Below are 12,673 nucleotides of genomic sequence, written 5' to 3'. Positions count from 1 at the left end.
CCGTATTTTTCGCTCTATAAGACGCACCAGACCATAAGACGCACCTAGTTTTTGGTGGAGGAAAACAAGGGGGAAAAAATCTGAATCCCAGAAGCCAGAACAGCAAGAGGGATCGCTGTGCAGTGAAAGCAACGATCCCTCTTGCTGTTCTGGCTTCTGGGATAGCTGCGCAGCCTGCATTTGCTCCATAAGACGCACACACATTCCCCCTTACTTTTTAGGAGAGAAAGTGCGTCTTATAGAGCAAAAAATACGGTATGTTGTATGAAATGCATCTCTTTTCTAGAATCTTATTAGGTACTATAGGGTGATAGTCTATTTTTTGCACAAGCACAAGGAAGTTTGATCCAGCAGGAAACATCTGCTCATGGGGGAGAAGGGGAAGTGGCTTTTGCCTAGTTCCTCTCCCAAATCTGTTCTGAGGGTCCCTCAATCCTCCAGAACAGTTTGGGGGAGGGTGTTAGGTCCATCAGGAAAATCAGCCCAAATTACCTCCTCCCCTTCCATGAGCAGATGCATCTGCTGGTGCAACAGTGCAAAGAACACTAACAGATTTATAACCCATAACACTGAGAATTATATTAGGAATATCCAGCATACTGAGCTACAGAAACAATCCAAAGGGGCATCAGTTATATAACCCCTCAACCCAGTTCTGTATTATTAGTGACACTACAGCAGATTAATTAGAAACAGTAACAGAGATACTGTACTGATGACCTTCGTGGTCCCTTCCAACTCTACAATTCTACGATACAAAATACCATTTCAAATCGTATCAGAACGCAATTACTTGAAACTGGAAAAGCCTAGAGAGAGTGAAAGGCCTCAAACTGTGTATGGCTTGTTTGTTTTTTAAAAGAGAAATCTTGATTTGGTTTTCTAGGAAAATGTAAGTAGTGAAGGCATCTATATTAATGCACAGATGTATCGTGTCTTAGAAGATTATTCACAGGTTTATCAAAGCAGCCATTAAATGTAAAAGCATTAAAAGGTAAAGGTAAAGGTACCCCTGCCCGTACGGGCCAGTCTTGACAGACTCTAGGGTTGTGTGCTCATCTCACTCAAGAGGCCGGGAGCCAGCGCTGTCCGCAGACACTTCCGGGTCACATGGCCAGCGTGACAAGCTGCATCTGGCGAGCCAGCGCAGCACACGGAAACGCCGTTTACCTTCCCGCTAGTAAGCGGTCCCTATTTATCTACTTGCACCCGGGGGTGCTTTCGAACTGCTAGGTTGGCAGGCGCTGGGACCGAGCAACGGGAGCGCACCCCACCGCGGGGATTCGAACCGCCGACCTGACGATCAGCAAGTCCTAGGCGCTGAGGTTTTACCCACAGCGCCACCCACGCCCGTAAAAGCATTAAGACCTTGTAAATAATGTTGAGTTTAAAGAGGAATTGTACAATGTAAATTAAAGTACTAGGATATAGATAAAAAGTACTAGTAAGTATTTCCAAGTGCTACTGTATTAGTGTTCTAGGCATATAATCTTTGAAGTCTAATTAGCTAATTATTCTCCCTAATTAGGGCAAAGGGCCATAGTTCAGTGGTAGAGCATCTGCTCTGCAATGCAGGAGGTTTCTGAACAATCCCTGGCACTTCCAGGTAGGGCTGGAAATGCCCCCTAGTCTGAAACCCCAAAGAGCTGTCAGTGTGGTAGGCAATGGTCTGACTCAGTACAAAGTGGTTTCAGAGGTTCTATTATGTCATATAAATTTACACTGGGTGTGGGTGGAATTCCACTGTTGCTGTTTTCTAGGTTGCTTGTGTCTTTTAAGACTAATCCAGAGTTTTGTTACTAGTTGTAAGTCTTGCCCATAATGATATTTGTGAGGCTGCAACTGTCTTCCATACACTAAATCACTGTATGCTATCTAGTTCTTTAAACAGATATGATGAGATTCTTCTGTCTCTTAGTGCAAGTTTGTTTGGATTATAGCTGACATTACCTGTCATAGCTTTCCCACTTATGTCAGCATTCATGATAGCAATGAAAACAAAAGAAAAATAAATTAAATAGAAGTGTTAAAGTGAAAAAATAGGGCAAGAACTATTCTAAAGTATATTCTTTAAGTAATACTAGAGTAATTATTCAAAATCAGCTAATCTAAACAATAAAAACTAATTGTGGCATCATTTTTGCTGTAACAGACCACCTGCCCCTGCCCTTCTGTACTCATGTACTCTCAAGTACACAGAAGCAACTATAAATATTTTCTCTGGTGACACTAACGCTTAAGACTTGCTAGTGCAACATCACATTTAAAAGAATAATAACCAACAAGAGAAATGTTTTTCTAATCTTAATTAGTTATTTAAGATACCGATTGTGGACCAGTGAACAGGAGGAAATGAAATAGAAAAATAAAGCATTTTTCAAAGTCTATTGGTTCATAACAGTAATATGAGTGAATATAAAACTAATCAGATTGGGTAGCTGGAATGAAGATGGTAACAGGTAAATCTCAAATGAAAGATTGAGTTTAATAAGGTTCACTTCCAGGAAAGTGGGTATAGGTGTCCTTGGTGACATCATACATTTTCCTCCATAAAATCTAAATAATTCAAAGTTCATATAATACTACCACAATATTGGAGCAAGGTACACACAAGAACAGTTAAATTTTTAAAATGGACAAATTATTGGGAGGTGGGAGAGGAAAGTTGGTGAAAACTTTCCTGTTCTGGCAATTTCTTGTTGCACTGGGCAAATGGTGCTCATATAAGGTAAACACTTTTTACAGGTTTTTTTTAATCTCCTAAGGCAATTCTTTAAATTTCTGCATTATGGACTGTCTAATTCTGACTGTTGTTGACTGGGATGGGTGGCTGACAGACACTTGGGAACCCCAGCACAAGGGGATTTCTGCAGGCATTACCAAGATCGCTGCACAGGCTTCGAATCAGCAGCAGACTTTCCAGGATGACAGAATAGAGAGGTGTACTTGAAAGTGATTGTGAAAGTGATGCACAAGCCTCCTATTTGTGCATTGGCAACCACATCTCTACCTGCCCCATACATGACGTCACCTGCCCCACGTAAAGCATCAGATGTGGGGACAGGTGGTGAAAAAAGTATTGTGGGCCAAATTTCATGGAATGCCAAGTTTGACCAGGAGGCCAGACATTTCCTAGCCCTTGTTTAAGAAGTGGGCATGGGGTATCCAGATAAGCTCCAATTGAAGTACTAGTTGGAAGATCGCCAGAGCTACTTAGCTTTAGGAAGGGAAGTACACAATTTATTTGAATTTTGTATGCTTTCAAATCACTGCCACTATTGCCATCAATACAAAATTATCTCTGACTCCTACAGACACTCTTTCCAGTTGTCTTCACTTCCAGTTTGCAAAACATCATAAGAAGCAGTTTCAAAATCTGTGAGATTTGGGGATATTTTACTCTCTCAATAGTTACAAGCAATATATTAAATTGTATTTGGTTACCCTAAAATTCTACATTAAAAACATAGATTCATTCAGTAATTAATATAACTAAAGAAAGAAGGCTGAAACTGGCAATATTTCATTTAAAAAGGTAAAGGTAAAGGTACCCCTGCCCGTACGGGCCAGTCTTGACAGACTCTAGGGTTGTGCGCCCATCTCACTCAAGAGGCCGGGGGCCAGCGCTGTCCGGAGACACTTCCGGGTCACGTGGCCAGCGTGACATTGCTGCTCTGGCGAGCCAGAGCCGCACACGGAAACGCCGTTTACCTTCCCGCTAGTAAGCGGTCCCTATTTATCTACTTGCACCCGAAGGTGCTTTCGAACTGCTAGGTTGGCAGGCGCTGGGACCGAGCAACGGGAGTGCATCCCGCCGCGGGGATTCGAACCGCTGACCTTTCGATCGGCAAGTCCTAGGCGCTGAGGCTTTTACCCACAGCGCCACCCGCGTCCCCTAATATTTCATTTACTGTCCATTAAATTTCACAGAATGAGTTGTGGGAGGAATGTTCTGGAGAGGTCTTCTCTATCACTTTTACTTCTCCAAACACACCCATGCAGCAACACATCCTCTTCTCCATATCACCAGCAATTTTGCTTCTTTGTTCTGCTGTTCAACTGGAAGGAGACATCAATTTTCACTTGGATGACCCATAAGACAGTTTGGAATTGGGAGGAAAAAGAGCAGACATGTGCATATTGGCTTTGTCTGCAGAAGCCATTTTCCTGCAGCATCTCTCTCATGAAACAGGGCACCTACATCTATAAAATGTTTGTCAAACTATAAGTTTTGGAGTACTTCAGTAACAGCTAATATAGTAACATAATACATTATTGTTGTTTGTATAATGCAAATAGCAGTAAAAATACATAGAACACAATAAGAAACAGGCGGTATGAAACCCAAAATAATCTATGGGCCACCACAAATGATATACCCTCAACCCCAGAAGAGTGTCCTCTACAGGATTGTATTGAATTGCATCCAGTCCTGTGCTTTGTTTTGGCACAAGACACTGTACACTGTGTTAACTTACACTAATAATAGCTAAAAGACATAAAGAAGCAGGGTGTGCACCCTGTATTAAGATTGGTGTCACTCCAGATCATACAACCATACCTCTAGGAGTGTGTTTCTACATATTCTGGCAAATAGGATACTCAGGGTCACCATGACACCCATGAGGCTGCCCCAACGTAGCTCAACATTTGTAGCAGGGCACACTCTTTATTTGTCATCCTTGGTTGAGAAGGGAGAAGATAAACTGGGGGGTGGGGTGTTGAGTTTCAGAATTACAGAATTCTAAAACTGCAGGAGTGGAGGACCTATTAAAATGGCCAATTCCTGGAGACTAATGAATTCAAATGGTTTTCCGGAGGGCTCCAGGGAGCTTTCCAATTGGCAAGGCTGGCTCTTCTGCCAAACACAGAGGTGACATGGGAGTCTGAACACCCTTTCCCAATGGGTAAAGTAAGCAGAGCTCTGTGTTATGCTCTAGAGTGAGAACTATTAAGCGAGTGAGCAGATGGGGGGAAATCACAGCAAATGTGCTCAGGTCAGACTCTATTCAGTAGCTGTGAAGGTAGCAAAGTAAGCTTACTTCTTTGCCTCCTCTGTGCCCCAGTTTTGTCATCCAGTGCAGTTGTTCTGGGTGGCCAAGGCCTATTACCTGTGGGCCTAGGCACATGGTAGAGCCTGTGACTGTTTGCAAGGCATTATGAGGATAAAATCACTTGCATCCACTGGAACTTGGATTCCAGGTTTTAGAGCAGGCAATTCTGGAGCACTTATTTGTTGGATGTTGTTGGACAGGTTTCAGTTGTTGCAGCCTAAGGGCGCGGACAGAGCATTTGGTAAGGTTTGTGCAACAACTGTTGGATCCTTGCCCCTCTTCATTTACAAAATTGGGCAGGGAGGGGTCAGCTGGTTGAGCTAGGAAGGTAATTAATGCTTTCTTACAAGAGGGAATGGATGCATTTGCATGGCATGCCACTGGCTTCACATTGTGGAGCGACACAACCCTCTATACCCAGTTCAAATCAAATGCTAAGCTAGGAATCATAGTTTGCTGCTCCCAGTCACACGAGGGCTGGGGATAATGAGGTGTAATCCTAAAGAACGTAAACAGGTGCTTGCTGTTTAAACTTTCCCTGAACTTGAGTACCTGGAAATCAGTGAGGATTCAAACAGGAGCTTCAGACACCAAAGACTATCACAGAATTTTGATAACTATATATATTTCACCTTTGATGAAAAATTGGACTAGCACACTGTCATAACTTATATTGAAAACCCGTAGACTATTATTATCTTCATGTTCTAAAAGCACTAAAGATATTCAACACCAAATCACACACAAAGCTTTGATTTAAAGAGACTTAAAATAAATTTTCTGATTAGGATTTTTGGTGTTTGCAAATATTTACCTGACAAGACATCACTGTTTCGTGCAGCTATCGTTTTTACTTTTATTATTCCTGACTCAGCAGCCTGTAAAGAAAATACAATAGATTATTAATTTATTAGATTTTTCTTAGAAGCATTTTATCCTATTCTTCAGCTGAAATGGCTCCCACAGCAGCTTACTAAAATCAGTAGTAAGTCATCGCTGACCTCAGGCTTACAATCTAAAAGCCACTTCTCAGACTGTACTATATGAAAGCAATTCTTCATTTAACAGAAGTGAAATTAAAGTTGTTATATCTGCAAAATCTTGTGGTATAAATTGTTTCCCATGAAAGCATATTTCAATGCCCCAGAATGTGATGTATTAACAACTGAGTCTCATTACATCTCCCATCTCCACCTTAAGACCTTCACATCGTTATCTCTTTATTATTTGCAAATTTTATCACTTTTTAAGGTCCCCTATGATATACCCAAGTGCGCTCAATAAACACCTAGTAAAAAAACACAGTTCTCAGGTGTTGGCACGGAAGTTGCTCAAAGGATAAACATAATAAATACACAATTTCTGTCTAAGAACATCCCACGGCAACCCAAACTATTTTTTTCTGATCTCATTCATGTTTCACACACAATATCCAAGGCATTCAGAGAGGTAGACATGAATACGAATCTTGTGTCTACACAGATAGTGTGCATGCACCAATCAGCACAGTCTATACTTCCAACCACTCCCTTATACACAGATTAGATGCCAACTAAACCTAATACAGTGGTGCCCCGCAAGACGAATGCCTCGCAAGATGAAAAACCCGCTAGACGAAAGGGTTTTCCGTTTTTGAGTTGCTTCGCAAGACGATTTTCCCTATGGGCTTGCTTCACAAGAAGAAAACGTCTTGCGAGTCTTGCGATTTTTTTTCGCCCCCCCTTTTTCTAAGCCGCTAATAGCCTTTTAGCCGCTAAGCCGCTAAGCCTTTAATAGCCGCTAAGCCGCTAATAGGGTTGCTTTGCAAGGAGAAAAAAACGCTAGACGAAGAGACTCGCGGAACGGATTATTTTCGTCTTGCGAGGCACCACTGTACACAACACTCTTGCTAATGCAGCAGAAAATCCAACAAGGGTACTGTAACTAAAAAGATGTTAAAACATTCTTGACTCAGCTGAAAAGTTAACTAGAATGCCACAATGTTCTACTTTTTATGTATTCCCTAACAAGGTTCTGCTACAAAAAAAAAAGTTAAATGAAACCAGGGTACTGTAGCAAGATTTTATAGCTCAATTCCAATCAAAAGTCCCATTGAGTTTAATAGAAGTTGTGACCAGTTAAGTGTGTATAGAACTTCATTATTAGCAAATTAATAAAGTGCTTAATCACTCTGTTTTACCAAAGAGAAAAAAGATACCAGAGTATTTTGTGTATTTAACATTAAATAGCAAGTTTTCATGACATTCTATGTAGTCCAATTTTAAACCACATATTCTTATATCAAATATTGTTTCATATACAACCTTGGGGAAAACTTATAGAAGCGAACATGTCTAATATAATAAACAACTTGTTCATATTTCTTTCTGTTTCAAGGGCTTCTGTAAATGACTATGTTAAAGAATCCAGTTTAAAAAACTCTAATGCCTTGCAAACCAGCACATGATCAAGCATTTTGCCTTATTTGAATGCCAAAGTGCTGTGTGAACTGTGTGAAATGAAATAATTAGTTTCATTTAATTATTTTTGTAACATCATTTGCTAGATGTTTAAAACAGCTCCATAAAAAGTAACAATCAGAAGGGGGGGGGGCAAACAAACAAACAAACATGAATATTAAAGGAATCAGGAGGGGAAATGTGAGAGAATAAAATATTACAACTTTGAATAGCTTTGAATTATTGACATATATATTTACATACGTTTTAGGGAAGCTTTTAATGTTTGACAGACTATTGTATTTTAATATTTTGTTGGAAGCCGCCCAGAGTGGCTGGGGAAACCCAGCCAGATGGGCCGGGTATAAATAATAATAATAATAATAATAATAATAATAATAATAGTTATTATTATTATTTTACAATGCAGCTCTTTCAATAAGTGAAGTTAGTACATTTTAAGGACTAGTGTACAGCTGAAAAATTCAGTCCTTTTAAGTATTCCTATTAGCTTGTTAAATATTTTACCACACCAATGCCTGTGCTCCTAGATAGCAGATAACTTTGCCTCAGCAGTAACCTGAACCTTCTGTAAAACTGCAATCCTAGTTCAGAATCTTGAAACTGCTGACTCAGCTAGAAAGGCAGCGCTACTCAAAATTGTCAGCTTATGCTGACGGACTCTAAATGAAAGCAGGAGCAGAGTTGTGGAGGACTAACAGTCAGCTGTATCAAGTAATTGCTAAAGCTACCTTGCTGAGGACAATGAAATAAATGGCCTAAAACCACTTTTAAAAGAGTGACACTTTCTTTACTAGTTTCTCACAGGAAAAATGTTCCCAAATATCTTTGGTATAGAGCCCAAGGACGATAGTAGAACCTTGTGCCTATTTCTTGGACAGTTACAGGGGCAAAAGAATAAGCCACACAAAGTAGGTTTTACAGTGGTACCTCCGGTTATGAACTTTAATCGTTTCGGAGGTCCGTTCTTAACCTGAAACTGTTCTTAACTAGAGGCGTGCTTTCGCTTATGGGGCCTCTTGTTGCCGCTGCGCTGCTGGCACACAATTTCTGTTCTCATCCTGGGTCAAAGTTCTCAACTTGAGGTAATTCTTCCGGGTTGGTGGAGTATGTAACCTGAGGCGTTTGTAACTCGAAGTACCACTGTACAGTGGTACCTCGGGTTAAGTACTTAATTCGTTCTGGAGGTCCGTTCTTAACCTGAAACTGTTCTTAACCTGAAGCACCACTTTAGCTAAAGGGGCCTCCTGCTGCCACCGTGCCGCTGGAGCACGATTTCTGTTCTCATCCTGAAGCAAAGTTCTTAACCTGAAGCACTATTTCTAGGTTAGCGGAGTCTGTAACCTGAAGTGTATGTAACCTGAAGCATATGTAACCCGAGGTACCACTGTATATACAAAAGAGTAACCACCATAGTATTACTCAGCATACAGATATAGCCTGGCTTTGTCCAGCACATGTATTAGTGGTACATGGCACAAAGACTCCATTAACCACAGGCCCTGGCTTCACTGTCTGTCTGCAAGATCACGCTGAGCATATGATTGTACTTTTAAATACAGTGGTGCCTCGCAAGACGAAATTAATCCGTTCCGCGAGTCTCTTCGTCTTGCGTTTTTTTTCGTCTTGCGAAGCACGGCTATTAACAGTTTAGCGGCTATTAACGGCTTAGTGGCTTTAAGAAAAAGGAAACAAACTCGCAAGAACTCGCAAGACGTTTCGTCTTGCGAAGCAAGCCCATAGGGAAATTCGTCTTGCGGAACGACTCAAAAAACGGAAAACCCTTTCGTCTAGCGAGTTTTTCGTCTTGCGAGGCATTCGTCTTGCGGGGCACCACTGTATATCCCTTCTAATCGTAAAATTTTTATTGTCATGCTTGAACATAGATTGACAATGGAAGTTAAATGTGTATAAACTGAAATTCAACACAAACGGGTGTTCCATTTATAGTCTATCCCTATAATTTTATTAATGTTGTGTTATTACAATTCATAGCCAAGACCATTAAACATTAAATCTGAGCCCCCAAAATCTGCTCTGGAGGGTGAACCTGGATCATCTAGTAATAAGTCCCAATGTGTTCAACGAGAGTAGCTGTGCAATGGACTGCACTGTTAGTGGATATAAGGCATTACAAGCTACATAAAATGAAGCATTATAGCTATACACCTGCCAAATTATGTGCTGTTGGAATGATAGTGAAAATACTAAAACAAAAAAATTCTGCTGTTTTCATGTACAGGATTCACTACTGCGTTTAAAAAAATGGTTAATGTTCCTTGTGCAATGAGTACCATGCAGTTCAATGCTAGTTTAGAAACCAGACATGTAGCGCAGGCAAACAAAGAACAAAGGTTACTTTATATCCTGCCTCCCCCAAATGTTTTTCAAATTCTTTAAATTGTGAATATATCCTACAAAAAAGGAAATAATAATAGGCGGGTCTAACTGTAGCATTTTAAAATAGTGTATTTACCAAACAGTCCACTTTCCGTTAGCCCTGATATTCTAAAAATATTGCATCCTGCATACTGTAGAGTTGTAACATTTTATGGAAACTAGAGGAAAATTCTGTAGAAGTTTAGAACTGTGATTCTCAAATTTTGTTCTTAAAACTTTGAAGTCTTACTACTCAAATCTGCCTTAAGGAAAGTCAAATCTTCCATCAAATCAAGCAATCATTTCTTTCCTACTCACATCCTTCAGTGCTATCTATGATGCTACCTACTACTACCTACTACTTACTTTGCCACCAACTTGGCAAATCTACAAACCTGATGCATGACTACGTGGTGAGTTACACCCAAATGTTTTGGATTTTTTTGCATGGAAGGCTTTGACTGAAGTTCTAATAGTAGTCGTCCCCCAAGATCATCATCTTCTTCTTCTTCTTCTTGTTATTATTATTATTATTATTATTATTATTACCACCACCATCATCCCCATCATCTGGAAGCTCTGGGTGGCTTCCAACACACATCAAAACATAATAAAACGTCAAACATTAAAAACTTCCTGATACAGGGCTGCCTTCAGATGTCTTCTAAATGTTGTGTAGTTCTTTATCTTTTTGACATCTGATGGGAGGGCATTCCACAGGGAGGGCGCCGCTGCCGAGAAGGCCCTCTGCCTGGTTCCCTGTAACCTCACTTCTTGCGGTGAGGGAACCGCCAGAAGGCCTACGGAGGTAGACTTCAGTGTCCGGGCTGAACAATGCGGGTGGAGATGCTCATTCAGGTATACAATACTATTACCCCCCCCCCCCCGTCAAAAAACCCTTTCATGGGAATATACTTTAATTGGCATCTTTGTTTGTGTCCTATAGGTTGAAGCTATGGATTTTAAGTACACCCTAGAACACTTTTGGTATCAATAAGGTCCACACTATACAACAGAACACCCTTTGCTCCACATTTTAATCTAGGCAAAGTACCACAAATCTATAACAAAGTACAACAAAACATTAGAACCTCAGGTTAGCACATTAAAGAGGTTGTTTTATATCAAATTAACATATTTGTTTACTTTCCCCATATCCGCCTTGGAATGCAATGGAAGCAACATGCAATTCTCTTTCAATTCATTAAAAACATCACTACAGTCTTAGCTTATTGATTTCAACAATCAAAAGCTCCTGAATTTTTACAGGGGCAAACATCTTTACACAGAGATGGGAACCTCAGGGGGCTTGGGGGGCAACTGCAGCCCTATAGATGTCTCTGTATGGTCCTTCCCCAAGCCATGCTCCTTACCAGCCCTCCTTGAATGCTTATGACTGGCTAGAATGTGGTCTGATAATACTCTGGTAGTAATATCACCTGGATGGACAATAACAGCAGTCCTCAAGCACCACCCTCTGGAAACAACGATCCAAGTAGGACCAGAACCATTGCAAAACAGTGCCACCCAACGCTAACTCATATTATTATTAGTTATGATTCTCGCCTTCGACATTGAGTATTTCACTCTGCAAAAAACAAACTTTGCTTGATTTACTTAGTTTTAAGATATTAAACAGGGCATGCTTCTCAGAGCTCAAGTTCTTAAAATTCTGAAGTCCTTACCAAAGTTTGAAGACAGACATACGCAAACCATCAACAACAACCCCTCGCAAGTGGGACAAGACAGCAATGTGATACGCACATGGGAGCTGTTCCAAGTGCCACTTTCAAATTTAATATACAACGGAAACCTGCTTACCTATCGGTGGCAAAACAGGAACAGCTTGCAAACTCGTTCGGGTAATGCAATCCTTGTTGATTACCCAAACAGTTGCTACCACCAGTCAGTGCCTTGAAACCTACTATATTCAAAGCCACCTGTCTCCAAACAAGGGCCTCCAAGTTATCCTAACAGATGATAAGAAGGCTTTTGCCTATCTTTTGAGCGGTATCGATTGCCTCCCCCCACAAAAAAGGGCAGCATTGCTAAGCCTAAAAAAATGTACACTTAAAAAGTTCGCCCACTAGAAAGACTGAAGTCTGGGAAGAGGGAGGTGCAACCGGGAACTGCTCGTTACAAGAAAGTGCTGCAAGCGGACGGCGGTGGCCAAGCGGTGCAGACGTTTGCAATGTAGACGCAGCCACCCGACTCGGTTCCACTCCGGGATTTCAGTTCTCAACCGGGGTGGGTGGAGAGGAAAGGCCTCAGCGAGACCCCACGTACCTCTTCCTAAAGCAGGCCGGGGAAAGGCCAACACGACACAAGAAATACACACGAACACTGACACGCCCCCCCCACCCGAGACAGTCCAGTTTCTCCCCCCCCCCAAAAAAAACCCTCCTCACCTCCTTGACGGGAGGAAATTTCTTCCGGCACTCCAGGCTCAGGGCCCGCAGGTCGCCCTGCATGTTTTCCAGCAGCTTCTTCACGGCCTCGGGGCTGCTCGTCCCGGCCATGGCTCCTCCGCCGTGTGGGGAAGGCAGCGACGCGAAGCCGGCAAGGGACAGGCCCGGCCGAGCCAGCGTCGCCGTCTGAATGTGGCGGCGCCCGGAGGCCGACAAGTCCCGGGCGGAGCCACGGGCAAAAGCAGCAGCAGCAGCACCAGCCCCACCAGCCGCCTCAGCCTCCAAGGCCGGCCCCGCCGCGTCCACGTCCGCTCCCGCTCCCACAATGCCGGGCGCCGCCGCTGCCGCCGCACGTCAGCCCCGCTTCCGTACG

At 42.1% G+C, this 12,673-nt stretch overlaps 1 protein-coding gene across 6 annotated transcripts in view; it reads right to left on the bottom strand.

Moving 5' to 3' along the window:
- Window positions 1-12,673, bottom strand: part of MON2 (MON2 regulator of endosome-to-Golgi trafficking) — an 81,427-nt gene extending 68,754 nt beyond the window's left edge. For 2 of the 6 annotated variants that reach the window (XM_077934682.1, XM_028747798.2), the window contains exons 1-2: window positions 12,301-12,670; window positions 5,869-5,932 (exon numbers count right to left, since the gene is read on the bottom strand). In XM_077934682.1, the coding sequence (XP_077790808.1) occupies window positions 5,869-5,932; window positions 12,301-12,411 (175 nt within the window). In that variant the 5' untranslated portion in view covers window positions 12,412-12,670. Of the gene's footprint in view, window positions 1-5,868; window positions 5,933-12,300 lie in introns of all 6 variants that reach the window. The other 4 variants (XM_077934683.1, XM_077934684.1, XM_028747803.2 and 1 more) reach the window with 4 other exon arrangements.

The sequence above is a fragment of the Podarcis muralis genome, chromosome 10 (genome assembly GCF_964188315.1).
Source record: "Podarcis muralis chromosome 10, rPodMur119.hap1.1, whole genome shotgun sequence".
NCBI classification, from domain to species: domain Eukaryota; kingdom Metazoa; phylum Chordata; class Lepidosauria; order Squamata; family Lacertidae; genus Podarcis; species Podarcis muralis.
The sequence above is the reverse complement of the archived record's forward strand: the minus strand, read 5'-3'. Positions and strand labels throughout refer to the sequence as shown.